The sequence below is a fragment of the Leucoraja erinacea genome, chromosome 4, assembly GCF_028641065.1.
Source record: "Leucoraja erinacea ecotype New England chromosome 4, Leri_hhj_1, whole genome shotgun sequence".
In the NCBI taxonomy this organism is placed as follows: Eukaryota; Metazoa; Chordata; class Chondrichthyes; order Rajiformes; family Rajidae; genus Leucoraja; species Leucoraja erinaceus.
In genome coordinates this window covers 39463653-39491558 of record NC_073380.1, presented here as the reverse complement: position 1 = coordinate 39491558, position 27906 = coordinate 39463653, and the positions used below count along the sequence as shown (strand labels likewise).

The window sequence follows — 27906 nt, the reverse complement described above, 5'->3', positions numbered from 1 at the left end:
TGGAAGCACAAGGGTGGGGTAAGTGCAAGGACTTACTTAGTTAACACGGTTCTCCATAGTGTACCGCTGACATATTCCATTCGTTTCCAGAAAGTGTTAATACCTGGAAGTACAATGTCTTGCAGTTGTCCCATGAGAACACAGTAATGTTCCTGGTGCGAGCCCACAGGCGGCAGTACACCCTGCACTCAGGTGCTTGTTATCCTGGCGGTACTTCTAATTAAACAAAAATTGCAGTTGTTTGTAATGCTATCTTTATTCGACACAGCACAACAAACCAAAGATTAGATGCAGAGAGTACATTTTTCCAATTTTGACATAGGCTGTGGCTGTGGTCTAGAATCCCACGTACATCCACAGTATTATCATCACTGAATCCTCCGCGATAAATAATCCACTGATCAGAAACTGAACTGGGACAGTTATTTAGATAATCTGACTGCAAATGTGGACCAGAGGCTAGGAGTTCAGCAGAGAGTAACTCAGCTCCTGACTTCCCAAAACCTATCCACCATTCGCAAGGTTCAAGTCAGTAATGTGATAGAATACTCTCCACTTGCCGAATTCAAGAAGCTTTTCAAGTTACAAGACAAAGCAGCCTGTTTGATAGGCACCCCAACCACAACCATTCACACACTCCATCACTGACACATAGCAAACTAACTTGAGTGAGTAATGTATGGTTTGGTTGCATTTTTCCAACTTTCAGTGAGATCCGGGATCACTGGAAATCTTAACATCCCAACTATTCTGATGCCTCTTACTCCTTTGTCCCTTTTTTAGCTCTAATGCTGCCACAAAATGTGTCTTAAAATGATGCACTGCAGAAAGAAACAACTAATACATAGAAGTCTCATTTTTATTTACTTACAATTTCACAATCACTTTATAAACCAGAACAACACACAATTCAGAACATAACTATAGAGTAACAAAGTATTTACTTACATCTAAATAACCAAATATTTGCAACATCAGAAAAATAAATTTTCGCGATATGCCTAAAGCGCACTCATAATTCTGAGCATTACAACAGTATTGTCAATCATGTTACATAACACAAATTGATTATGTAACCCTTCACTATAATTAGGTGAGGAATATTTAAATATATGAATATGCTACATTATTTAACAGGAAATAAAATACTTGAAAGTTTGCAGATTATTTTCATTTTCAAAATTACAGTTCAATATATCTGGAATAGGAAGTTATAGAGTTGAGAATTTGAGACTGATACAAAATGTTGCTTTACATAGTGGGTGGAAATGTTGATTTCCCTCCTGACTTGTGATTGAAGTTTACAAAATAGTTCCTGATAAATGTTATGTCCATTTTGTTCAAGCTTTACTATCGATGCTGTTTGAAGAATATAGATTTTGTTTTGCTGATTCAGACTAGATTTTCTTTTGGCAATGTCTGCTATATTTTTTGAATCTCTATTCATGAATGCTCAAAGGCATTTTAATGCAGATTATAGGTGTGTGATTATAGGAGTTGGTAAGATCTTCTGAAAATTATTTGTTTTTATTTGAGTATTTTCTTAGGTGCTCCCCAATATATCTTTAGTTGTTTGTAGATTGAATTGATTGAAAGATACAGCATGAAAACTGGTCCTTTGGCGCACAGAGTTAACATCAACCATTAATCACCCATTCACACTCGTTCAATGTTATCTCACTTTCACATGCACTCCCACCACACCTGGGGCAATTAACAGAGGCCAATTAATCTACAAGCCCGCACATCTTTGTGATGTGGGATGAAACCGGAGTACCCAGAGGAAACCCAATCGATCGCAGGGTGAATGTGCAAACTACACCTGAGGTCAGGATTGAACCCAGATCTCATACCAATAAAAATAGACAATAGACATTACATTATTTAAAATATATCCTAGGACATTGTGGGAAACTAGAGAGGAAATTGCGGGAGCCCTGGTTTGAAATTTACGAGTTGTCCTTAAATACAGGAGAGGTGCCAGAGGATCGGAGGGTGGCAAATGTTGTGCCTCTTTTCAAGAAGGGCTGCAAGGAAAATGTTGGGTACTATAGGCCGGTGAGCTTAACAACTGTAGTTGGAAGTTACTGGAGAGTATTCTGAGGGATAGAGTATACAGGCATTTGGATGGGCAAGGGCTGGTTTGGGATAGTCAGCATGGTTTTGTACATGGGAGGTTGTGTCTCACAAATCTGATTGATTTTCTTGAAGATGTGACCAAAAAGGTTGATGAAGGCAGAGCTGTAGATGTTGTATACATGGAGTTCAGTAAGGCATTTAGACAATAGACAATAGACAATAGGTGCAGTATTAGGCCATTCGGCCTTCAAGCCAGCACCGCCATTCAATGTGATCATGGCTGATCATCCCCAATCAGTACCCTGTTCCTGCCTTCTCCCCATATCCCCTGACTCCACTATTTTTAAGAGCCCTATCTAGCTCTCTCTTGAAAGCATCCAGAGAACCTGCCTCCACCGTCCTCGGAGGAGGATTTGACAAGGAGCCGCACGGTAGGCTGCTCTGAAAGGTTAGATCGCATGGGATCCAAGGAGAGATAGTTGAATGGATAGCAAATTGGGTCCATGGAAGGAAGCAGAGGGTTATGATGGAAGGTTGCTTCTCAAACTAGAGGACTGTGACTAGTAGTGTGCCTCAGAGTTTGGCGCTGGGCCCGTGACTGTTTATCATCTACATCAATGATATGGATATAGATGATAAACATTAGCAAGTTTGCTGAAGATACAAAAGTTAGTGGTTTTGCAGATAACGAAGATGGTTGTGAAATATTGCAGCAGGATTGGGATCGATTGGCCAGGTGGTCAGAGGAATAGTTGATGGAATTTAATGCAGAAAAGTGAGGTGTTGCATTTTCGGACGACGAACAAAGGCAGGACCTACACAGTAAATGGTAGTGTTGTAGAGCAGAGGGATCTAGTAGTACAGGTGCATGGTTCCTTGAAGGACGAGTCGCAGGTAGATAAGGTGGTCAAAAAGGCTTTTGGCACTTTGACCTTCATCAGTCAGCGTATTGAATATAGATGTTGGGAGGTCATGTTGCAGTTGTACTAGACGTTGGTGAGACAACATTTAGAATATTGTGTTCTGTTCTGGGCACCATGTTATAGGAAAGATATTGTCAAGCTTGAAAGGATTCAGGAAAGATTTATGAGGATGTTGCCAGGACTAGAGGGTGTGAGCTATACAAAGCGGTTGAGTAGGCTGGGTTTCTATTCCATGGAGTGCAGGAGGATGAGGGGTGATCTTATAGAGTTATACAAAATCATGAGAGGAATAGATTGGGTAGATGCTCAGAGTCTTTTGCCCAGGGTGGGGGAATTAAGGACCAGAGGACATAGGTTCACAGTGAAGGGGAAAAGATTTAATAGGAATCCGAGGGGTCACTTTTTCACACAAAGGGTGGTGGGTGTATGGAACAAATTGCCAGAGGAGGTAGTTGAGGCTCGGTCTATCACATTGTTTAAGAAACAATTAGACAGCTACATGGATAGGACAGGTTTGGAGGAATATGGACCAAGCGCAGGCAAGTGAGACTAATGTAGCTGAGACTTTGTTGGCCGATGTGGACGAGTTGGGCCAAAGGGTCTGTTTCCACACTGTATCACTCTATGACTCTATGACTCAAAAAATGTAATCAGCATGATGTGTACAAATGGGTTAACTCAGTAATATTAATAATATGATCACAGCAATTGGAAAATTAAGTTATTTTCACCTCTGTCGATAGCATTTTCAGGGCAGAGTTTTCTCACTCCACCATTAAAGGTCTTGTGAGTGCACAGGTCATGCCACTGTAGTCTGCAATGCTGTGGGCCATTAGAATAGGCCATTCACATGCAGCAGGCAAATAGATGTGCGGAGCCCATGGTCACAGACCAGAGGCAATAGGCCTAGATCAGCAGGATTTGCGGCACCTTGATGCAGCTGGTAGAGCCACTACCTCAGAGCACCAGAGACCCGGGTTTGATCCTGACAACCTGTGTGGAGTTTGCACATTCTACCTGTGACTGCATGGGGTTTCCTCTGGGTGCTCTGGTTTCCTCCCACATCTCAATGATGTGTGGGTTTGTAGCTTAATTGACCTCTGTAAAATTCCTCCTAAAGCGTAGAGAGCAGATGTGAAGGTGGGATAACATTAAATGTATATGAACTGGAGATCGATGGTCAGTGTGGATTTGATTGGCCAAAGGACCTGCTTACATGCTGTATCTCTAAACATCACAAACATGTCATTTGCTCTTTGCTTTATCTGACATGGCAGCTCCTGAAAAAAACATTGGAATCACATGCACAATGATTCCAATTATAACCATTGCAGCAATCACTATAAAATGCCTGCCAAATTAATTTGATGCTCCATTTCCCATGAAATGGGAATGTTGAGTACCAATTTAGAATAAATGCTAATTATACAGCTAAGATGGTTAAATGGCAAGTGTGTGTGATTTTGTGCTGAGAATAAGGGTATCAAAATAAAACCCAGCTTTCTGTACAATCTGATGACAATCTCTTATATATGAACACTAAAAGGGTACTCACATCTACTGTAACACCTAATGCGATTGTGGTTGATATGACCATACTCTTATCTCAGTATTTCAGTTTACCATCAGTGGAATCCATCTAACCCTACCTTACAAAAGTTATGGTTCTACTTGCATTGTCTTTTGAGAAAGAGAGTATCTATGATTCTCAAAATAAATTCCCCTCATCTGTCTTAAGGGCCACCCTTCATTTTCAAACAGTGCTGTTTAGTGGAAACATACGCTCCACATCCACCAAAAACTATTACATACTACCGAACGGCCACATCCACCCAAAAACTAAACTGCAGAAGTAATTTGAGTCAGTGCTATACTTTGGATGTCATCTCTAACTCCTGGTGAGAAAGATGACATTTCCACTCCTAGTCATACGTCTTGGTTGGAGTTCCCTATGTTATCACAAAACTTTGCGGCATTCTGCGTGGCGATCCTTACTCTGCCACTGGTCTGCAATTCCAACTTCAGCCCTGAAGAACAACAAAAGTTTTTGAAGCATCTTTTAAAATTTTCATCAAGAAAAGCATAGAGAATGGGGTTGAGACTGCTGTTGGTGTATCCAAGTGCAACCGAAAAATAATAGCCGGCAGATACTGCTGAAGTGTTTGGCACATTTACCACAGAATCGACCAACAGGAAAATATGAATGGGAGTCCAGCAGATGATGAAAACTGCAACAACAATGAGAACCATCCGTGTGATTCGGCGCAGATTCCTATCTTTGTCTCTGGAGCCAGATAGCAGTCTCACACTCTTCAGACGCATTATCATCAAGCTGTAGCATACAGAGATGATGAAAATTGGTATGACAAAGCCAAAGATGAACACGCAGATTTTCAGTACTGCGTCCCAGTAATTGTAGTGATTTGGAAACTGCAATGCACATTCAATGCCATCTGTTAAATAACAAAAAATAAAAGCCAGTAGTTATAACTAAATATATATTTTAATAGGTTCAGAACTAATACATCTAACTATTACATCTATTCCGTTTATTTAGGGGTGGGAGGGGTTTGAGATTTCTTCATTCTAATATAAACAAACACAGCAGGAAAACAGTAGATCAAATTGTACTAAACTGTACTGTTTTGTGACAGTACGTACTTGTACAGTAGAAACGGAGTCTCTAAAACGTTTTCAAGCTCTTACTTTTTTTATTTGATTTAATATCTTAATATGTTTTAGTTTGTTTATAAAATTAGAAGTTGATTGGTCACAAAATCAAAACAGGAGTATATTGATGGATAAAATTGCTCATAAATGTGGCTTAATTTTTAATTAATATGCATACCGGCACTTTTCTGTCTAGAAAAAAAGCACATAAGAAATAGAAGAAGAAGGGTCTCGACCTGAAACATCGCCTATTCCTTCACTCCATATTTGCTGCCTAACCCGCTGAGTTTCACCAGTAGACAATTTTTGTCTACCTTGTACTAAATACAATGTCCATTTAACTAATAATCCAATAAATCTTGTTCCATTTTTTAAAATTGGGATATTGATGGGAAATTAATACATATCCAGCAAGAGGACAGTATATTCGCTTTAGCAACTGTTAAATTTCATTGTAAATTTTCAGAGTAGTCTTCAATTAAAAACAAATATTGATCTGATCTTTGGTTAATGGGAATTCAAACTGAGGTGTCGTTTCATAAGGCTTTTGGTAATTGTTTATAATTACTATTGATATAATAGTACTGTTCAGCCTTTTAGCATTTGGTGGCAGGTTTCAACTAAGGCTAATTAGAATGTAAATCCTTCCCTGCAGAACCGTTTCAAAGTGTTTTTGGAGAACACATGGAAACATTTGGAAACTATCTTCAGAGCCATAACATCAGATGTTATTTAAAAAAAATCAAATTACAGCAATAGTTCTGTTTCTTTCCTCACACTTTCATTTCTTTAACTAAATGAAATGACATTTACTTGGAAATTGAAAATGATATACACCATCTATTTATGATTTATTAATGACTGTTCAATCCTCACGATTCAATTCTTGTTACCAAAGAGGAGATTGGAATTTACATATCAGTCAAGAGAAGTGACTAAAAGTCAGAGATATCTAAATGTATCTGTTTATGATCTCACTTTTTCCTCTTTAGCGATGAATCATAAGATTTAAACTTTTACACAAATAAAAATAGTCATTAATTTACTGTTTACCTACCCATCATTAATTCAACCCTCCTTTACCCATTCTACCAGCAAGTGAGCTGGGAGCATACTGCATAGATCTCTTTTTTCATTAATATGAATGAAATGACAAAGTATACAGTTTTTTACATTGTGCTTATGATGTACATGTTCATTAAAACTAGATAAATAGAGGGGAAAGTATCCTTTTTCAATTTTTGATGCATTATCAAAGAGGATACATTTGTGTCTTCTATCTCCAATATACAACATTGGTGTTCAAACCTCTAAAGAAAATATTTATTTTTAAATTACGCCTCAATTGCTCATTCAGCAAAAATATTTTTTTTATAACATAACATATCCAAATATATATATATATATTAAGGCTTTAACAATCCTTGACCAAGATAGTCACAGATAAATAAATTACTTAACTCAATAATAAATGCCTTTTGCACACACCCTCCTTTGGCTTGAAATTAAACTGATAATTATTAATTTTAATTTTGAGAGAAATCAAGTTTTAAGAAATCACCTCTATTTAAAGGGATAAAAGGTAATGCGGAACATCATAATCCATTTTGGTGGCAAAAACGGGAAAGCAGATTATTATCTAAACGGTGGCCGATTGGGAAAGGGGGAGATGCAGCGAGACCTGGGTGTCATGGTACACCAATCATTGAAGGTAGGCATGCAGGTGCAGCAGGCAGTAAAGAAAGCGAATGGCATGTTGGCTTTCATAGCAAAGAGGATTTGAGTATAGGAGCAGGGAGGTTCTACTGCAGTTGTATAGGGTCTTGGTGAGACCACACCTGGAGTATTGCGTGCAGTTTTGGTCTCCAAATCTGAGGAAGGACATTATTGCCATAGAGGGAGTGCAGAGAAGGTTCACCAGACTGATTCCTGGGATGTCAGGACTGTCTTATGAAGAAAGACTGGATAGACTTGGTTTATACTCTCTAGAGTTTAGGAAATTGAGAGGGGATCTTATAGAGAACTTACAAAATTCTTAAGGGGTTGGACAGGCTAGATGCAGGAAGATTGTTTCCAATGTTGGGGAAGTCCAGGACAAGGGGTCACAGCTTAAGGATAAGGGGGAAATCCTTTAAAACCGAGATGAGGAGAACTTTTTTCACACAGAGAGTGGTGAATCTCTGGAACTCTCTGCCACAGAGGGTAGTTGAGGCCAGTTCATTGGCTATATTTAAGAGGGAGTTAGATGTGGCCCTTGTGGCCAAGGGGATCAGAGGGTATGGAGAAAAGGCAGGTACGGGATACTGAGTTGGATGATCAGCCATGATCATATTGAATGGCGGTGCAGGCTCGAAGGGCCGAATGGCCTACTCCTGCACCTAATTTCTATGTTTCTATGTTTCTATAAGGAATGGATGCTTCTTGTTACACTGTGCTGTGATGATGAAGGCACACGAACTGTAGCAAAATGAGGTCTCCACAACTGATCTGAAGAAAGTACTTACAACAGTCTGTCATACAATTATCCTATTCCCGATTTTCATTTTGATTGCGCTTAAAAATGATGAGCAATTTTTTGTCATCCGGTAATCAAAGATATTAATTCAATCTACCACTGAGCGAACAGTCTTAAGAGATAGTCATCGGGTTACAGTCATACAGCATGGAAACAGGCCCTTTGGCCCAAGTTACCCACGTCGATCAACATGGCTCATGAACACTACCCTATCTATGTACCTGTCTAAATGTTTTTTAAATGTTGCGATAATGCCTGCCTCAATTACCGCGTCTGGCAGCTCATTCCATACACCCACTGCCTTTGTGTAAAAAACATAATTCTATTTCTCACCCACATCAATGACATTTATATGAAAACACAAGTTAGTTTTGCATGTATGCTTTTGATACCCAGCTGTGCCTGCATCACCTCTCTAACTTGGAATTTCACATTTACAAATCCAATATTGTCAATTGGCAGTCCTGTTTCATTCCACTTCCCTTTACTGGTAAGTGACAGCATATCCATGCCCAAGACCCCATCATCATTCAGATGACAGGGTCCTGTGCATTTGTATTCTACACAGCCACTTAGTGGACAATTTCTCCCCTCACAATGAAATGGCTTGAGAAAACTTTGACTCCCAACTAAGCCACACTCATCCGCTTAGCCAGCTGTCAAACCTGCCAAAAGTCATATTTTGTTTGGAATGCCTGAAATAATCCAAACAAAGTTATGAGACATTAATGAGCAAGGCATTCAAGAATATTCAATTATTAAATTAAGTGACCTTAGCTAAATGTTTTTATTTGCTTAAAGATGGTTTAACAGATTTAGCTTTTGCTGTTAACAAATATGATATAATTTAATTGTTTCATAAGTTCATAAATTATTATTAACTTATGAAACAATTAAAATATATCACATTTGTTAACAGCAAAAGCTAAAGTACATAAACCATTTGAAATAATAAAAAATGTTTAGCTAAGCTCACTTGATTTAAGAATTAAAATTCTCAAATGCCTGGCTATTTTGATGACATACCTATTCATTCAAGTTGATCCATTCTAGTGCAGGTCTAACATGAAGTGGATGAAGCAGGCAGATTTCCCATTCCAACTGCACATAAATTGCTGCATATCCAAGCTCACATCCCTGTGAGCATTTCTCCACAAGATGCAGCCCTTTGGTCCCAATGATATTCTCTACGTCCTTTCCATTTAATTTATCCTCCTACTTTCCCATCAGTGGAGTGCAAAGCAGGCAGCCCAGAACTGTTATGCACTGCTTAATTCTGAACCGAACCATATCCTTTCTATTGTCAGTATCAACTGCTTTGATGTCTGTAATATTGTTATATCCCATATTTCATCCATGATTTTATGACCCTGACATAAGTATTTCAAACCTGATTATTTTCATGTCTTAAAATGCTTGAGACAATGCAAATATCTCCTGTCTACGCCATAGTTTACAATGGCCCATTCAATGTGCCCTTTGGTAGCCAGTTAAAGCACTGTTTAATTTTTTTTAAACTTTAGATTTAAATCCAAGCATGGCCTTGCACACCTGCACCAATTCTATACCCTCTCGAACTATCAGGATTGACTGCAATGAATAAATAAAAATAAATGGTTACAAAACAGAAAACCTGGTGGCAATCGTGTGGCATCTTATTCATTTGGTTCGTGACCTTTCACCAGCATTTGGAAAAAGCAGAGGAAGAAGAAGTGTTCAATGGCTGAAAATATGGAAAGGAAAGCAAAAAGATAAAAGAGCAACTTTTTCTACTTCCAGGACCATTATTAAGGTAAAGAGATGCTAACACTCACTTTCACTCAAAGCAGCCAAATCTTGGTCGAGGGGAAATAGGCCAGGTGTGAGTTTAATGCAACATTCTAGAGTGATCAGAGTGAAGGTCAGAGCCATCAGAAGATCTTGACAGGAGGTGGTTGTAATTCCTTCCTCTAGCAACAAGCATTTCCACACAATGGAGCCGATCAGGAGAAAACTTCATGCCCTCAAATGATACATCAATGTGATCTGCACACCAATATCTACTCCTTCACAGTGGGGATACTGGCAAGACATTGCTTGGTTTATAATGAATTCTGGGTTCTTTATGTGAGGTGCCATTTATCAGGGAATGCAGAGTAGGTTCACCAGGTTAATTCCTGGGATGGTGGGACTGTCATATATTGATAGAATGAAATGGCTGGGCTCTGGAATTTAGAAGAATCTTATTGAAACATATAAGATTGTTAAGGCTTTGGACATGCTAGAGGCAGGAAACATGTTCCCGATGTTGGGGGAATCCAGAACCAGGGGCCACAATTTAAGATAAGGGTAAGCCATTTAGAACGGAGATAAGGAAAAACAGAGAGTTGTGAATCTGTGGAATTCTCTGCCTCAGAAGGCGGTGGAGGTTGGTTCTCTGGATGCTTTCAAGAGAGAGTTAGATAGAGCTCTTAAAGATAGCGGAGTCAGGGGATTTGGGAAGAAGGCAGGAACGGGGTACTGATTGTGGATGATCAGCCATGATCACATTGAATGGCGGTGTTGGCTCGAAGGGTTGAATGGCCTACTCCTGCACCTATTGTCTATTGTCTATTGCTGGCAAATACAGATCTATTGTAACCAGACAGTTAAATAGCTGAAGCAAAGATTCATTCTATCAATAATATAATCTATGCAAATGGAGAGCAAAGCAGATGTTAATGTTTTTTTTACATGGGCTTCCTGGTGCTATGTTGGTGGAGGTGGCAGGGGAATGGATATGGTCCTTTGGCTTCCATTGAAGATCATGGCTTTGCAGGTTTCTCAGGAGGTGTTTCTCTATCAGAGAACCCTTATATCTATGAGTATTTATCCTCCTCTGCACAGCTGGAGTATGGGGTAGTGGTCAATGACCAGATATCCCCCCCCCCCCTCCCCTCCCACCCCCCCCCCCCCCGCCCCCCCCCCCCCCTTCCCCCCCCCCCCCCCTTTACCCCCACCCTCCAACTCATTTCACAGTAGTCGTTGCCTTTCTCTTGGTCTTCTTCTCCTGAATCTCTTCTGACTCAAGTTGTGGGTCTTCTTGTTGTTTTTCCTCAGGCATCCACTACTATTATCAGTTTGCATGATAGTGCAGCAAAAGGAGGTCTGTTGGCATTTACTGTAAGGTGCCTCTGACAGATGCAAGCAACAAAATCACATCTTCAAACATTAATGGTGTTCTACATAACAGTCCTGTTACCTGCACAAATTTCGAAAAGTACTTGCAAGCCATTGTAAGATCTGAAACTACCCATTCATTTTTCCTGTGTCAGCAAGATGTCATTTTAGTTACCAAAAAAGCGATAAAATAGTTCTATTTACTACAACACTTCTACGATGGCTAATGTGCGATGCTTTGATCTCCAAATTATGCATGCACAAACATGAGTACTTGATAATGATTAAAAATCAAGTGTATGAATATGGCTAATGGACAGAAATGTCCAGTGAATTTCCACCGATTAATGGGCCTGTCCCACTTAGGCGATTTTTCAGCGGACTGCTGCCGACTGACAAGTTGCCCGCAGTCGGCTGAAAAACCGGCAACTGGAACGGTGACAGTCAGAGTGGAACACACACACACACACACACACACACACACACACACACACACACACACACACACACACACACACACACACACACACACACACACACACACACACACACACACACACACACACACACCACACACACACACACACACACACACACACACACACACACACACACACACACACACACACACACACACACACACACACACACACACACACACACACACACACACACACACACACACACACACACACACACACACACACACACACACACACACACACACACACACACACACACACACACACACACACACACACACACACACACACACACACACACACACACACAACACACACACACACACACACACACACACACACACACACACACACACACACACACACACACACACACCACACACACACACACACACACACACACACACACAATTCACACACACACACACACACACACACACACACACACACACACACACACACCCCACAACACACACACACACACACACACACACACACACACACACACACACACACACACACACACACACACACACACACACACACACACACACACACACACACACACACACACACACACACACACACACACACACATAATTATTCACACACACACACACACACACACACACACACACACACCACACACACACACACACACAGTTTGATAACACACACACACACACACACACACACACACACACACACACACACACACACACACACACACACACACACACACACACACACACACACACACACACACACACACACACACACACACACACACACACACACACACACACACACACACACACACACACACACACACACACACACACACACACACACACACACACACACACATGGTGACACACACACACACACACACACACACACACACACACACACACACACACACACACACACACACACACACACACACACACACACACACACACACACACACACACACCACACACACACACACACACACACACACACACACACACACACACACACACACACACACACACACACACACACACACACACACACACACACACACACACACACACACACACACACACACACACACACACACACACACACACACACACACACCGCTTCCTTCACCAGTCCATTTTGCAGGCGGGGGACAGGGCAATGCAAATCCAAGGTGAAACAGACACGCACCGCGATGCACAGGAAGGGGGGTGCTGTAAAAAGACGGCTAAAGCACAGTGTATGGTAAGTTCTTTAAAAGAAGGGGGGGTAGGGGGGGGAGGGGGGAGAAGCAGTGGAGACAACTTTTAGGAAGCCAGAGAACCTTACAGCCTCCTGGCAACCCATTAGGACCTCCTGGCAACCCATTTACAGCTGAAGAATTCTTGCTACTCTCCATGGTGGCTTCATTATAGTCGCATGTTGAATAATTCACGGTGATCATAACGAGGCCGCGACTAGTTCCCAAAATGTGGGAACTCCTCATGACCATGTAGACGACCCCCCGGCAACCATTAGCGAACATGTGGCGACTGCATAGTCTCCTGCAGTCGCCTAAAAAGTCGCCTAAGTGGGACAGGCGTATAATAATCATGGAGTAGATTACTCCAGATAAATTAGAATTTTGTGGCCTTGGTACCTAAAAAAAGATGCTACATATTCCAATTTCTAGATAACATTAGCTTCTCTACAGAAAAATATAAATGATATGATGGATATTTGGTTGGAGAAATGGTGTCCAATAATAAATGGGAGTCTATTTCTTATTATTATTCCACAGAGCTCCTGTGAAACAATTTATGAAAATGATCCTCACTTAGATCTAAGTTTGATAACAATTCACAGCCCAGAAATAAAAGTTGAATTCCATGATTCAGTGTGTTACTTGTCAATTGAGGTTTTTTTTTTAACTTACTGTTGCAATGCGGCAGCTACAGTATTTATGTAATGTAAAGCCCCCACAAAAAGCAATGAAATAATGACAAAATAATGCTTTTGTCATTGAAAGATAAATTTTCATAAAGATTCCTTTGCTCCTCTTCAAAATCAAGTTATCAAAGTTTTACATCCACATTTGTCTCGATTTTTCTGCTCAAGTCTCTGGGATTGTGTAATAGAATATCAAACATGGTGACTTTCTTGGATACGTTTTGAACAATGCTAGATTTGCCTCACTGGCAGAGGTTACTGCACAACCCTACAATGAAGCAGGTTCAAGCGCATTCTAGAGTCCCCAGCACACAAACTATATAGCACTCTACCAGAATACTGCAGCATCAGATAGACAGGTTTACAGTTGAGATATCGGGTGGATGTAAACGTTGCTTTGGACAATGTCCAAAAAATGAATAAAACCAAAATTGATCATTAATTTAAATAGATGTTCTGATCATTCATTCTGTTGCCATCTGTGGGATCTGCAAATTGGCTTCCTTCTATCAAACCTCACAACTGGGACCACACTTCTAAAGTACTTTATTGCCTTTAAAATACTCTAAAATGATCAGAGACAGTGAATGACACAATACAACTTTAAATTGTTAATAAATAAACTCTATAAATTGAAGTGAAATGTCACTTGGGCTGCTACATTTGCTTTTAATTTGTTCAAAAAATGAATCAATGATTTACTCTTCATAAAAAACATGTCAGTCAACAAAAAAATTTGGAAGAACTTTCATTTGGGAAAAATTAAGCTCGCTGCAATAGACATCAGACTTTGTTAATACTTTGCAACAAATTAACTTTGCTTTGATTACAGTTTTGATACTCACCATTACTTATCTTTGTGGTCCCCAGCACTATAACGGGTACACCAATAACAGAGGCAATGAGCCAGATGCAAACATTTACTATTTTGGCATTTAAAGGAGTGCGGAAATCTAATGCCTTCACTGGATGGCACACAGCTATATATCGATCAATACTCATCATTGTCAACGTGAAGATGCTTGTGAACATGTTGTAATAATCAATGGAGGCTACTATTTTACACAGCACATCGCCAAAAGGCCATGACCCCATTAAATAGTAAGCACTCTGGAATGGCATTGTGCTTGTGGTAAGAGCATCTGCTGCAGCAAGATTGAAAATGTAGATATTTGTGGCAGTCTTCATCTTGGTGTATCTGAAAAATAAATACATAGGGCAGTCTTTATTAATTTCTCTGACTAATCTTAGCTCATGCAAAATAAGTGGTTCAATCAGTTCTAATGATTAAGTTAGTTAAGTAAAAGTCATTATAGTTTATACTAACAAACTTGCCCATAACAAAGTTCTTCTTGACAGACATGAAAAGCTGGAGTAACTCAGCAGGGCAGGCATCATCTCTGGAGAAAGGGAATAGGTGACGTTTCAGGTCGAGACCCTTCTTCAGACTCGGGTGTCAACCCGAAACGTCACCTATTCCTTCTCCAGAGATGCTCCCTGGCCTGCTGTGTTACTCTAGCTTTTTGCATCTGTCTTCAGTTTAAACCAGCATCTGCAGTTCCTGCCTTTACAAAGTTCTTCTCATCAAGCATTCTGCTAAATCAAACTTCACCTCAGATTGAAGTGAGAGTTTTTTAATAGTTAATGTTCTTATGGTGAAGGGGTTGAAATATCCCTTTCAATGGTGCAAGCATTATTGCAATTTTAGATCTAATTTGGTCAAGGAATAATATCTGCCTGCCATTTTTTTGTCTTTGGTTATCTGTGAAATAACACAATTTGTTGCATTACTCAGCAGAGTTGCAATTGAGGAACCAAGTGGGGTGGTTGAAAGAAACAGTCAGCAATATATATAGTGGTTCATTTTCATGAAGTGTATTACCAAAGGATAGTATGTGTTCAATGGCAAAGAGGCAAGCATGAGCCTGGAGACATGCCAGGTATGACTGAGCAGGGCAGTAGGATAGATGCTCACCATCAATAAAGAAGATAAACTGATAACACCAGAAAAGCTAAGAAAGGAAGCTAGAAGCAGAAGAATGAAGCTTGGCCATAAAAGAGTATGGAGACAAATGTCAAGAGAGGTCAAGAAGGTCATGTTCTCAGTTCAAACCATTATCATTGGTGATTTTTAGCAAGAACTGCCTGTGAATTTGGAATGAAATGGAAAGCACATTGTTAAATAATCAAAATATGAAAGATGATAGAATTGAAAGAGGAGTAGAATGCAATAACAATTTTTTTTTGAGTTTAGAGAGAAAAATGGCAAGGAAAATAAGATGTTTGTCTTCATATATATATTCCTGTAATGTGAAACCCATACTTCCACATTAGCTCCAAGGCCAGAGTAATATTCTTTTGAACAAAAGATTATTAGCTTCAACCACTTTACTAGATTTTACACTTGGCCCAAACGTACTTCGGCATTCGCCAGGGGGATTTAAAATTGTTAATTTTTCAAGAGGAATAATCTATAATCCCAAGCACCGCACAGTCTTTTTGCTTTAAATGTCTCCAAAAGAACATTGCAGCATCTTACCATTTAATGTGGTATTCTATTGCACACTATGATGGACGCGCAGACACAATGTTGAGGACCACTGGTCATTTACCAGAAGATAGGTATCGCTCTAGGCTTGTGATTGATCAATGACTATTTCCAAGTTCTATTTCCAACCCCTTTAATTAGATGGAACCCACTTTATGGAGCAGTGGCAGAGATCCCACCACATATTTGCAGCTCTCAGAGTAGTTACTACATAAATAAAATGTACAATCAATGCCGAAGGCATCAGAATTTTGTATGAACTTATTATCTTTTAATATATTAAGAAAGTACATTTTAACCTTCAGAAACTTGCAATGTTAATGTTGTCAACTAAAGGTGATGGGGAAACAGGGATTAATTAAGACTTTTCCAGCACAATTAGTTCAACATTAAGGCAATTAACATTCGGATTATATCTATAAAAAAGGAAAATTCAAAATTAAGTTCAATTGTTTGGTATTTTAATAGAATTCTACAGTTATGACTTGCTGATTCATTTTCAAATAGATATTTGTAAAAGGATAAGAAATAGTAGAAGTAGGTGCAGGCCTTTCAGTTCTTGGAGCTAGCTATGACATTCAATAAGTTTGTGGCTGATTTGATTTAAGCCTCAGCTCTACTTTCCTGCTGGTTCCCCATATATCTTGATTTCCTCTTGTCTGATCGTCAGCCAGACCAGACTGATTTGTTGACTAGACAGCAATCTGATTAATTGGCCTGGACATGTAAAGTCTATCTCAGTGAATCAGAGAGAAAAATTAGAGCTAATGGGAAGAAATATTATTGACAGGGTATTCATCAACAAAACACTGCCAATGCTTGAATCTTGAGCAAAACACAAAGGGCTGGAGGAATTCAACCGGTCAGGCAATATCTTGGGAGAGAATGGACTAATGACATCCGAAGAAGGATCCTGACCGTAACATGGTCTGTCCATTCACTCCATAGAGCTGCCTGACCCGCTGATATCCTCTAACAGATTGCGTTTTATTTATCATTATAAGTTCACACATTTGAAAAGTTTGTGTTTTTCTTGGGATACTATGGTTCTACATTGTTTTAAATAATGAATTCATTGTAAGTCCTGAAATTTCTTACCTTATTTGAATGAAAATAAAACCTTTGGGAAAGAGAAACTTCTCTGGATGCTATCACTAAATACACAGGAGAATGTCCATTGCTAAGTTGGACAGACCTGCATAGTTTTCTACGGAACGCAGCAGGTTGTAAGGATACCTGATAGACGTATATAAAATTATACAAAACATAGATAGGGTAGAAAGTCAGAACACGTTTCCAAGGATGGAATAATCAAACTAGAAGGCACAGCTTTAAGGTGAGATTTAAAGTTTAAAGGAGATGCTCGTGCAATTTATTTACACAGAGGGTGGTGAGGCACTTGAATGTGCTGCCACGGTTGATGGTTGAGGCAGATATGATAGTGACATTTAAGGTGCTTTTGGATAGGCATATGGACATGCAGGGAATGGGGGCATGGATTATGCGCAGGTAAATAAGAGATGGTCTTGACATCATGTTTGGCACAGACATTGTGGGCTCAAGAGCCTGTTCTTGTGCCACACTGTTCTATGTTTCATGTTCTAAGTTGTAGTTGCTTTCTAGAAAAAGGATTCTAGCCACTTCAATGTAATTTGATGTTCCCATATTTATTTACCACTGGTGCCCTAAGATGACTTTTGCCCTCTTAATCGAATTATAGAGAATATACTTGCAGCTGGTCTCTGCATGAGACAAATTGTAAAAAATAGACAAAGTGTTATTTGAAAAAAGAAACACTTGCATTGCCCTTTACACTTTTGAACCACAATAAATTCACCCAGCACTGACATGTCTTCTTGTAAAGTCTTTCTAATTTGTGGATAGTCTGATATAAATAATATTGTGAGAATGTGATTTTATTTTGCTATTTTAATATTATTTATAAATAACAGACCCCAGAGATGGCAATGGACCTGAGGAAGAAATGTGGGTCCTTACTTTGTGAGATAATGTTACGATTCTGCCATTCAGCCAATCTTCTATCCATGCTGGTATCTTACTTCTAAAACCATTGGCTCCTATTTTGTTCAGCCTGTACACACACCATATCAAAGGCCTCATGCACCTGCTGCACTGCCCTTCTTGGTGGTGTAAAGGTCACCGACTTGTGAGGTGCTGTTAGAGTGGTATTGGTGAATATGCACTGCTGATGTTGGTGAATATGCAGTGCATTTTGTACATGGCACACATTGTAGTCATAGTGCACCGGTAGCAGAGGCAATGTTTATGCAGTGGGATGGATTGGATGTCAGTCAATAATGATGTAAAGATTTGGGTCGGTGAAGAAATGATTCACTTACGTGAGGGTGCATATACATGGGACCTGCTCTTCTAACAGTATTCATCAGCTCGTGGGTCGAAGGTGAACCCCAGAATGTTGGTTGTGAAGCACTTGGCAATAATGAAACACTACCTTGTTTGATTTGGACATTGCTTGTCGTTTTCATGGCAGAAAAGTTATTTGCCAAGAGTTATTTGCCACTGCTTTATTTTCAGTGAAATTTTGATCAGAACTGTGCAACCATCATGAAATGATAAGGGCAACTGATGGACCTGGGAAACTGATCTGAAAACGTCCTGCAGCATTAACCTGAGACTGGGATGATTGAATTTTAATCACCATCTTCATTTGTGCAAACAGTCTATTATTATCCCTGGATATCCACCGCCTTTGATTTTGCCAGAGATTGAAGTTTATACTCATTCACATTCTGCTTTGATGTCAAGGGCAGTCACTCTCACCTCCTCTCCAATATATAGCTCTTTGATCGACATTTGGACCGAGCCTGTGATGGTCTGGAGTAGGGTGACCCTGGCAAAATCCAAAATCCAAAACATTGAGCATGATGTTGGTGAATATGCATTGCTGCTGTTGGTGAATATGCACTGCTGATGTTGGTGAATATGCACTGCTGATGTTGGTGAATATGCACTGCTGATGTTGGTGAATATGCACTGCTGGTGTTGATTGAATATGCACTGCTGATATCATTTTGTTGATTGAGGGATCGGATTTGTCCTGCTTGTTATGAGCAGGTGATAATGATGGTTTGATGCTAGCATTGTAACTGTACAGGAGGAACTGCTGGCCATGCATCAGCAACAAGAGCCTGACCTTCACTGGAACAAATTTGGCATTTTCCCTTCAAGTTTTTCTTCAGAACTGAAGATAATTTTTTTTCCCCGGCTGAATAAAAGACTACTGTAGGATTTTGAATAAAAGACTACTGTAGGATCATAGTTCTATGCTTCATGTGAAAACACTGATGACAATATTCAAAGGCCACCTCGTGAATTATGTTTATTCAATTTTATGAAGGGTGCATTTATCACATTTTCAATTTTACAACATCATACTTTGGATTTCTTGAATTTCCAAAATGAAGTCACAAACAGTAGACGACAGATGTTTCAAAAGGAGTTCAATAATTAAATTGTCTTTTCACTTTTAGTAGGTTGGCCTGATTGGTTGTTTAGTGTCACTCGCCTTTTGCCTTCTTCCAGCTGTTTATTTCTGCTACTGATGCATATATTCCCTGTTTATCATCTCTTCATGCATCTGTTTTACTGGGAACCAACCAACCATATGATTGATAATGTATATGGGACTTGTTAAAGGAAGTATATAAAATACACTAGAAGGCAACAGCATCAATACAATTAATCAACAACTTTAAAAATAGCACAGACTAAAAATATATCCTCTAATTATTGAAAATATATGGGTATATGCCACTCATCCCACTTACCCTGAAGACAAAGAGAATACCGCCCAAATAAATAGTTGGTATAGAAGTGTATAATGCTTAAATTAAACTCCAGAAATCAATGTCGGTAAGAGGCTTCACTCTCTAAAGACTACTATTAACTGTGAGAAAGGGTTGTGAAGTCATTAGTCATGTCATAAGGGATAGGAGCAGAATTAGGCAATTTGGCCCATCTCTTTTAGGAAGGAGACGAGGAGAAATTTATTTAGTCAGAGGGTGGTGAATCTGTGGAATTCTTTGCCACAGAAGGGTGTAGAGGCCAAGTCAGTGGATATTTCTGGCAGAGATAGATAGATTTTGTATTAGTACAGGTGTCAGAGGTTAGGGGGAGAACACAGGAGAATGGGTTTAGGAGGGAGAGATAGATCCGCCATGATTGAATGGTGGAGTAGATTTGATGGACCGAATGGCCTAATTCTACTCCTATCACATGACCTTATGACCATCAATAGTGACCATTCCACCTATCTCGTTAGACAAAAATCGGATTTTTCTGAACTTTCTTCAATGGACCCACAAAGAACAAGGCAACGCAAAACCACTCAATTGGAATCTTGGGCAAAACACAACATGCTGGAGTAACTCAGCGAGTCAGGCAGCATCTGAGCAGGGAAATGGATCGCCTATCCATTCCCTCTTCAGATGGGACCTGACCCCTGGAGTTACGTGGGGGCGCTGCAAGCCGGCGCCCTGTCTACTTTTTTTGTTTTTTTAGTATGTTTTAATGTATGCTTTTAATGTCTCTCTGTGTGTCTGGGGGGGGGGTGGGGGGGGGGGGGGGGGGGGGGGGGGGGGGGGGAGGGGAAAACCGCTTTGATCGCCTCCTCCATGGAGAGGCGACTTTTTCCAGGTCACCTCCCCCGTGGCCTAACAGCAAGGATCGGGCGGCCTTTCCCGGAGGCGCGCCCGGGACTTCAGCGGCGGGTGCAGCGTGGACTCTCGGCATGGAGCGGACGAGCCCTCGCTGGGGCTCGCCGGAGGGGAGCGCTCCGTTTCGCTGGCCCGCGGCAGCCGGCAGCCTGAAGCTGCGGTCTGCAGAGCTCAAGCTGGCGCAGCGTCCGCAGCCCGGGATCCCTCGTGGGGGACCCGGGGGGAAGAAGAAGCTCCGAATGCTAGCCCGCGGCCAACTTCTACCGCGGGCGCCGTGGCAACTTACCATCAGGAGCGGGGTCCCTCGCCAGGGATCCCTGGAGAGGAGCTCCAGATCGCCGGCCCTGCAGTCTGCGGTGCTTCTGGCTGTGGCGGGAACTTTAAATCTATGACCGCAGGCCTGCGGCCTACACCAGCCTGAAGCTGCGGTCTCCGGTGGGGAGGAGCCGATACTGGACTTACCTTGACTTTTACTTTGTCCTTTTACCATCTGGACGCCCGCAGCAACGGCTGCGGAAGGTTGAGGTCCCGACCACGGGGGAAAATGGAGGAGGACTGGCCTGTTTTTGTGCCTTCCACCACAGTCATGAATGCTGTGGTGGATGTTTGTGTTAAATTTTTATTGTGTATTGTGTATTCTTTCTCATTGTACCGCTGCTGACAAATTCATTTCACTTGCACTTTATTTGCAATGTGACGAATAAAACTGATTGATTGATTGATTGATTGATTGTACTCCAGCACTTTGTGGAATGTGTGTGTGGATGTGTGTTGACCATCGGTTATGATGTTTTTTTCATAAAGACAAAAGGTGCCATTATTTTGTGTACCGGTGGGGGTATCATAATTGTCTGTACTTGAAAATTGCATATTTGTGCAAATCTCTCACCTGAAACAAGTGCGACCTTCGTCCAGTTACAGTCATGCATGGAAATTACAACAGATAGCCTTGCCTTTCCACAGTGGTGCCCCTCAACATCATTTTAAGGCAGATCTCCCAGGTTTGGAAAAGCATAAAACCTGACAGCAGTTGAAATAACCCCTATCACGTTAGTTATTAGTTATTAGATAGTTATTAGTTGAACATCTGCACTAGGAATTTGGATTGCTGGGATATTGAGTGGATATTTATATTTAAAAAAACACGATAACCATGTTTTAACATAATTGAGAAGTTAGTCTTCATGGTGGTGAACAGGTTTTGTACATGCAGCACTACCTGTTCCTTTATACAAACACTTGTATGCTGCCAATTTTATAGCATCAAACATAAAATAGATTTACTTCACTTGTCAACTCCTGATGTAAATTAACACATCTTCAATTTAAACAGATATTGTTTCAGACATTGTATTTTAAGCACCTCTGCGGGAGAAATACAATTTATGTCGCTATTCCAAATCGATAGGCTTTCTTCAGATGTTGCCTAACGCTGAGTCCTTCAAACATTTTCTGTTTCAAGCTTTGTGGAAAATACAGGCGTCTCTTTAATCCACTTTCAACTCTCCCCATTCAAAACGAATGATGTTTTTACGGCAGTGTCAATATCGATCTTAAGTAATGTATAGGAAGGAACTGCCGATGCTGGTTTATACCGAAGATAGACACAACAAGCTGGAGTAACTCTGCGGAACAGGCAGCATCTGGAGAGAAGGAAGAGGTGGCGTTGCGGGTCTGAAGAAGGGTGTCGACCCGAAACGTCACCCATTTCTTCTCTCCAGAGATGCTGCCTGTCCCGTTGAGTTACTAAATAAATGTGTGACAACATTAGGACTAATCCGTCAGTGCACACGAACTACCGGTTTCGGCCATCTGAAGGCATTACAATTCTAAAACAAGCCGTTGGTTGGCGTGGTTACATTAAAAATGCATCATTTTAATATTGCCCTAACCCCGTGGAGTCATTTTAACATTCTGACTTTTTTTTTGCTAATGATAAAGTAAGTACCATAGTTGCTGTACGCGCAATATTCCGCGACAATAACGTACATTCTGTTACCAGCCATCCATATCCAACCCCACAAAAGCCATACTTTTGACTATTGTTTATTTTACATCGAAGCTTTTGCATCAAACCGTGTTCCTGTCGGTATTTTACCAGCACTTAGCAGTTATTATGTCTCTAGTTTTAGACCTTCACTCCATTTATCTTCTCCAATCTATTTCAGCAACTTACTTGCAAACTGCGGAATTGCTACCAGAAACTGAGAAACGAAAGAAAGCCCCCTTACCTGATGATCATGTACATAACCAGACAGTTGCCCACTAAACCCACTACAAAAACCACTGAGTAGACAGCGGTGATGATGATTGGGATTAGTGTGCCCACGGTGTCCTCCCTGTGAAAGTCAAAGAAATCGGTGTTGTTTTCCCAAAAGGAAGAGATGTTTGGGAAAGTGCTGTTTTGGGGTAACGTAGGGCTGCATTCCTCCGAGGAGTGTAACATGCACTTAGAACCCATGTCTTCGCTTGCGATTACCACCGCGGTGCCCATAGTCGAACCTGTAAACAAAAATAAGTAGAAGCAAACTAACAATGAGAATGGGGCCATTAGAATTAGAACAAAGAAAAACAAGCAAGATTCATCAGTGAATAAACAAGCTTATGTGAACAAAAGGTGCAGGACACAAATGTATGATCAGCCCACGGGAAATGAAGCAAAGTTATGCCCGACTGACAATTCTTACCAAGTGATTGAAGAGATGAGAGAGGGAGCTTTAATACTGAACGGTGCGGAGAGAAGCCTATTACATTCTGAACTTTCGGTGGATGCAGATGAGGTATGAAGGGCAAGATATCCTTGCTGCAAAATGTGACACTGGTAGCGTGTTCTCAGCACATTCTCTCTGCCCGCTACCACTCGGATGCAGCAACTGAAATCCAACGTGACATCGGCTCGGTGACGCTGATCATGGACGTGGATCTCTGGGGGCGGTTATTTGAGACGAAGAGTTTGGTTTATCTTCTGCGAAACCGCACTTTTACTTCACCGATCGTCGCTTTCTCGCAGCTTGCCAAAAAGAAGCATTTTAATGAATGCACTTCAAGTATTTATTTCATGATGAAACATGCATTTTATCAGTCGATACACGCACTTATCGTTCGCCGCGACAGTGATCATTCAATGGACTTCAGCATCCTCGGACTGCATTTAACAGTTTATTTCTTCCTCTATTTTATTACTAACCTCCCAAAACCTGATTTTTAAGAAAAACAAAAAAATCAAACATTCCTTTTAAACGAGGACCCGCATGGCTAACATTGATGTATTTGAATTAGTCTGAAGAAGTGGTTCGGCCCGATACGTTGCCTATTTCCTTCGCTCCATAGATGCTGCCTCACCCGCTGAGTTTCTCCAGCATTTTTGCCTACCGTTGATGTATTTGATTTGTTGTCTGTTTTATTTCCCTGGTGTATTATTGTTACAATATTACTTTCAAATCCCTATGAATTTCTCCCCAAAGAAAATAATTCGTTGCCTTAGTAATGAATGCAACAGATATAAGCATAAATATGGTCACGATGCGGCTTTCCTCTACATTCCTCTAAAAATGCCATTAACGATGTTATCAGAAAAGTTTAAGCTCCGTGATTGTACGTGGTGCTGTTTCTTTCAAAGTCCAGGAAAATTAATAGATACACATTAATAATAATTAATACATAAACAGTGTTTGCCTTCCTCTCTCCTCAACTGACCTAACTATTTTCCAAACCATATAACCATATAATATAACCATATAACAATTACAGCACGGAAACAGGCCATCTCGACCCTTCTAGTCCGTGCCGAACACATAATCTCCCCTAGTCCCATATACCTGCGCTCAGACCATAACCCACCATTCCCTTCCCATCCATATAACTATCCAATTTATTTTTAAATGATAAAAACGAACCTGCCTCCACCACCTTCACTGGAAGCTCATTCCACACAGCTACCACTCTCTGAGTAAAGAAGTTCCCCCTCATGTTACCCCTAAACTTCAGTCCCTTAATTCTCAAGTCATGTCCCCTTGTTTGAATCTTCCCTACTCTCAGTGGGAAAAGCTTTTCCACGTCAACTCTGTCTATCCCTCTCATCATTTTAAAAACCTCTATCAAGTCCCCCCTTAACCTTCTGCGCTCCAAAGAATAAAACCCTAACTTGTTCAACCTTTCTCTGTAACTTAGTTGCTGAAACCCAGGCAACATTCTAGTAAATCTCCTCTGTACTCTCTCTATTTTGGTGACATCCTTCCTATAATTAGGCGACCAAAATTGTACACCATACTCCAGAATTGGCCTCACCAATGCCTTATACAGTTTTAACATTACATCCCAACTTTTATACTCAATGCTCTGATTTATAAAGGCCAGCACACGAAAAGCTTTCTTTACCATCCTATCTACATGAGATTCCACTTTCAGGGAACTGTGCACAGTTATTCCCAGATCCCTCTGTTCACCTACATTCTTCAATTCCCTACCATTTACCATGTACGTCCTATTTTGATTTGTCCTGCCAAGATGTAGCACCTCACACTTATCAGCATTAAACTCCATCTGCCATCTTTCAGCCCACTCTTCCAACTGGCATAAATCTCTCTGTAGACTTTGAAACTCTACTTCATTACCCGCAACCCCACCTATTTTAGTATAATCTGCATACTTACTAATCCAATTTACCACACCATCATCCAGATCATTGATGTACATGACAAACAACAGTGGACCCAACACAGATCCCTGTGGCACCCCACTCGTCACTGGCCTCCAACCTGACAAACAACCATCCACCATTACTCTCTGGCATCTCCCATTCAGCCACTTTTGAATCCATCTTGCTACTCCACCATTAATACCCAACCCTTGAACCTTCTTAACCAAAGGCGTCTGTGTTCACAATTATGAATGAGAGGAATGATTGACACATTTTAACGCCCCTTGAAATATTGTAGCAAGTAATTAAATAAAACGTCTGCAGATAGCTAATGGTTCGTTTCAGATATGAGTCCAAAAAAATCCCAGTTAATTTTTGAGACAGGACTGGTGTTTATGACAGTAACAAAGTCTGAGTCTAATGCTCAGCAAGGCTTTGCATCTAATGCATGCAAGAAAACATATTCCAATCCCTTGCTGCACCTTTGCCAAATAATAGCAGTGGAACATGTTCATCGGGCAATGGCAGATGGTCAACAGTCCATACTATAATCCATTGTACAATACACCCAAAGAAGAGGGCAGCATTGTGACACAGCAGGTAGAGACCAGAGACCTGGGCTCGATCCTGATCTCGGGTGCTGTCTGTATGGAATTTGCACCTTCTCCCTGTGACATTCTGGGCTTCCTCCAGATGCCCCCTTTCCCTCCCACATCACAAAGATGTGTGGGGTTGTAGGTTAAATGGACTCTGTAAGTTGGTCCTAGTATGCAGAAAGTGGATTAGAAAGTCCAATAACATAGGACTAGTGTGAATGGGTGATCGGTGGTCTGCATGGTGGACTGAAGAGCCTGTTTCCATGCTGTATCTCTAAACTAAACTAAACAAAACACAAAATGCATTACACTGAGAAAAACTGCCAAAATGTGACTGCGCTGCTGCATTACTATCATTTTTGACTGTCAACCTGCTACGTATGCTATTGGGGCTTCATTCCAAAGTCTTAAAACAGTTCTATAAATCCTTTGCAACTTTACAGTACTTTAATTGCGCCAATTTTGGAGTATTATGTGTAGTTCCTGTTGTCCCATTACAGGAAAGATGTGGAGGTTGGAGATAGGATGCAAGAGAAGTTTAATGGGATGTTGCTTGGATGAGAGGGCATAACGATAGGTTGGGTAAACCTGGATTGTTGGCTCTGCAGCATCGGAGGCTGAGTGGAGGCCTGATAATATACAATTATGAGAGGCACAAATAGGGTAGACAGTCAGAACTTTTTATCAGGGGTGGAAATGTAAAAAAACTAGAGGGCATAGCTATAAATGAGAGGTGCGACCTTTAACGGAAATGTGTGGGTCCATTTTTTTACATAGAGTGTGGGGGTTGCCTGAAACACTGTTCAGGTTGGTGGTGGCCAGATATCATAGTGGCATTTAAGGGACTTTTAGTTAAGCACATGGATATGCAAGGAATGGAGGGATATGGCCCACATGCATGGAAAGGGCACTAGTTTAACTTGGAATCATGTTCATCACAGGCATTGTGGACTGATGGTCCTGTTCCTGTACTGTATTTTTCAATGTGTTGGAAGGAACTGCAGATGCTGGTATACACCGAAGATAGACACAAAATGCTGGAGTAACTCAGTGGGTCAGGCAGCATCTCTGGAGAAAAAGAATAGGTGGCATTTCAGGTCAATAGACAATAGACAATAGGTGCAGGAGTAGGCCATTCGGCCCTTCGAGCCAGCACCACCATTCACTATGATCATGGCTGATCATTCACAATCAATACCCCGTTCCTGCCTTCTCCTCATATCCACTGACTCCGCTATCTTTAAGAGCTCTATCTAACTCTCTCTTGAAAACATCCAGAGAATTGGCCTCCACTGCCTTCTGAGGCAGAGGATTCCATAGATTCACAACCCTCTGTGTGAAAAAGGTTTTCCTCATACCTGTTCTAAATGGCTTATCCCTTATTCTTAAACTGTGGCTCCTGGTTCTGGACTCCCCCAACACAGGGAACATGTGCCCTGCCTTTATCGTGTTCAGCCCATTAATAATCTTATATTTCAATAAGATCTCATCCTTCTAAATTCCAGAGTATACAAGCCCAGCTGCTTCATTCTATAAACATATCACATTAACCTCATGAACCTAAGCTGCACTCCCTCAATAGCAAGAATGTCCTTCCTCAAATTTGGAGACCAAAACTGCACACAATACCCCAGGTGTTGTCTCACACGGGTCCTGTACAACTGCAGAATTACCTCTTTGCTCC

General features: G+C 40.8%; 1 protein-coding gene across 1 annotated transcript; it reads right to left on the bottom strand.

Moving 5' to 3' along the window:
* Positions 1-349: 349 nt before the first annotated feature.
* oprk1 (opioid receptor, kappa 1) lies at positions 350-24196 on the bottom strand. Its single transcript, XM_055634078.1, has 4 exons — positions 23675-24196; positions 23219-23489; positions 14588-14940; positions 350-5455 (listed from the first exon to the last, which is right to left on the bottom strand). Exons 2-4 carry the CDS (start codon positions 23479-23481, stop codon positions 4929-4931), a joined length of 1143 nt encoding a protein of 380 aa, XP_055490053.1. The 5' UTR covers positions 23482-23489; positions 23675-24196; the 3' UTR covers positions 350-4928.
* Positions 24197-27906: the final 3710 nt, after the last annotated feature.

Coding starts and splice junctions, on each gene's coding strand:
- oprk1 (XM_055634078.1), bottom strand. CDS start 23,481: ATGGGCACCGCGGTGGTAATCGCAAGCGAAGACATGGGTTCTAAGTGC. Junction 14,941..23,218: donor GTTATGTACATGATCATCAG/GTAAGGGGGCTT, acceptor TTTATTTTTCAG/ATACACCAAGATGAAGACTG. Junction 5,456..14,587: donor GACCACAAAGATAAGTAATG/GTGAGTATCAAA, acceptor GTTATTTAACAG/ATGGCATTGAATGTGCATTG.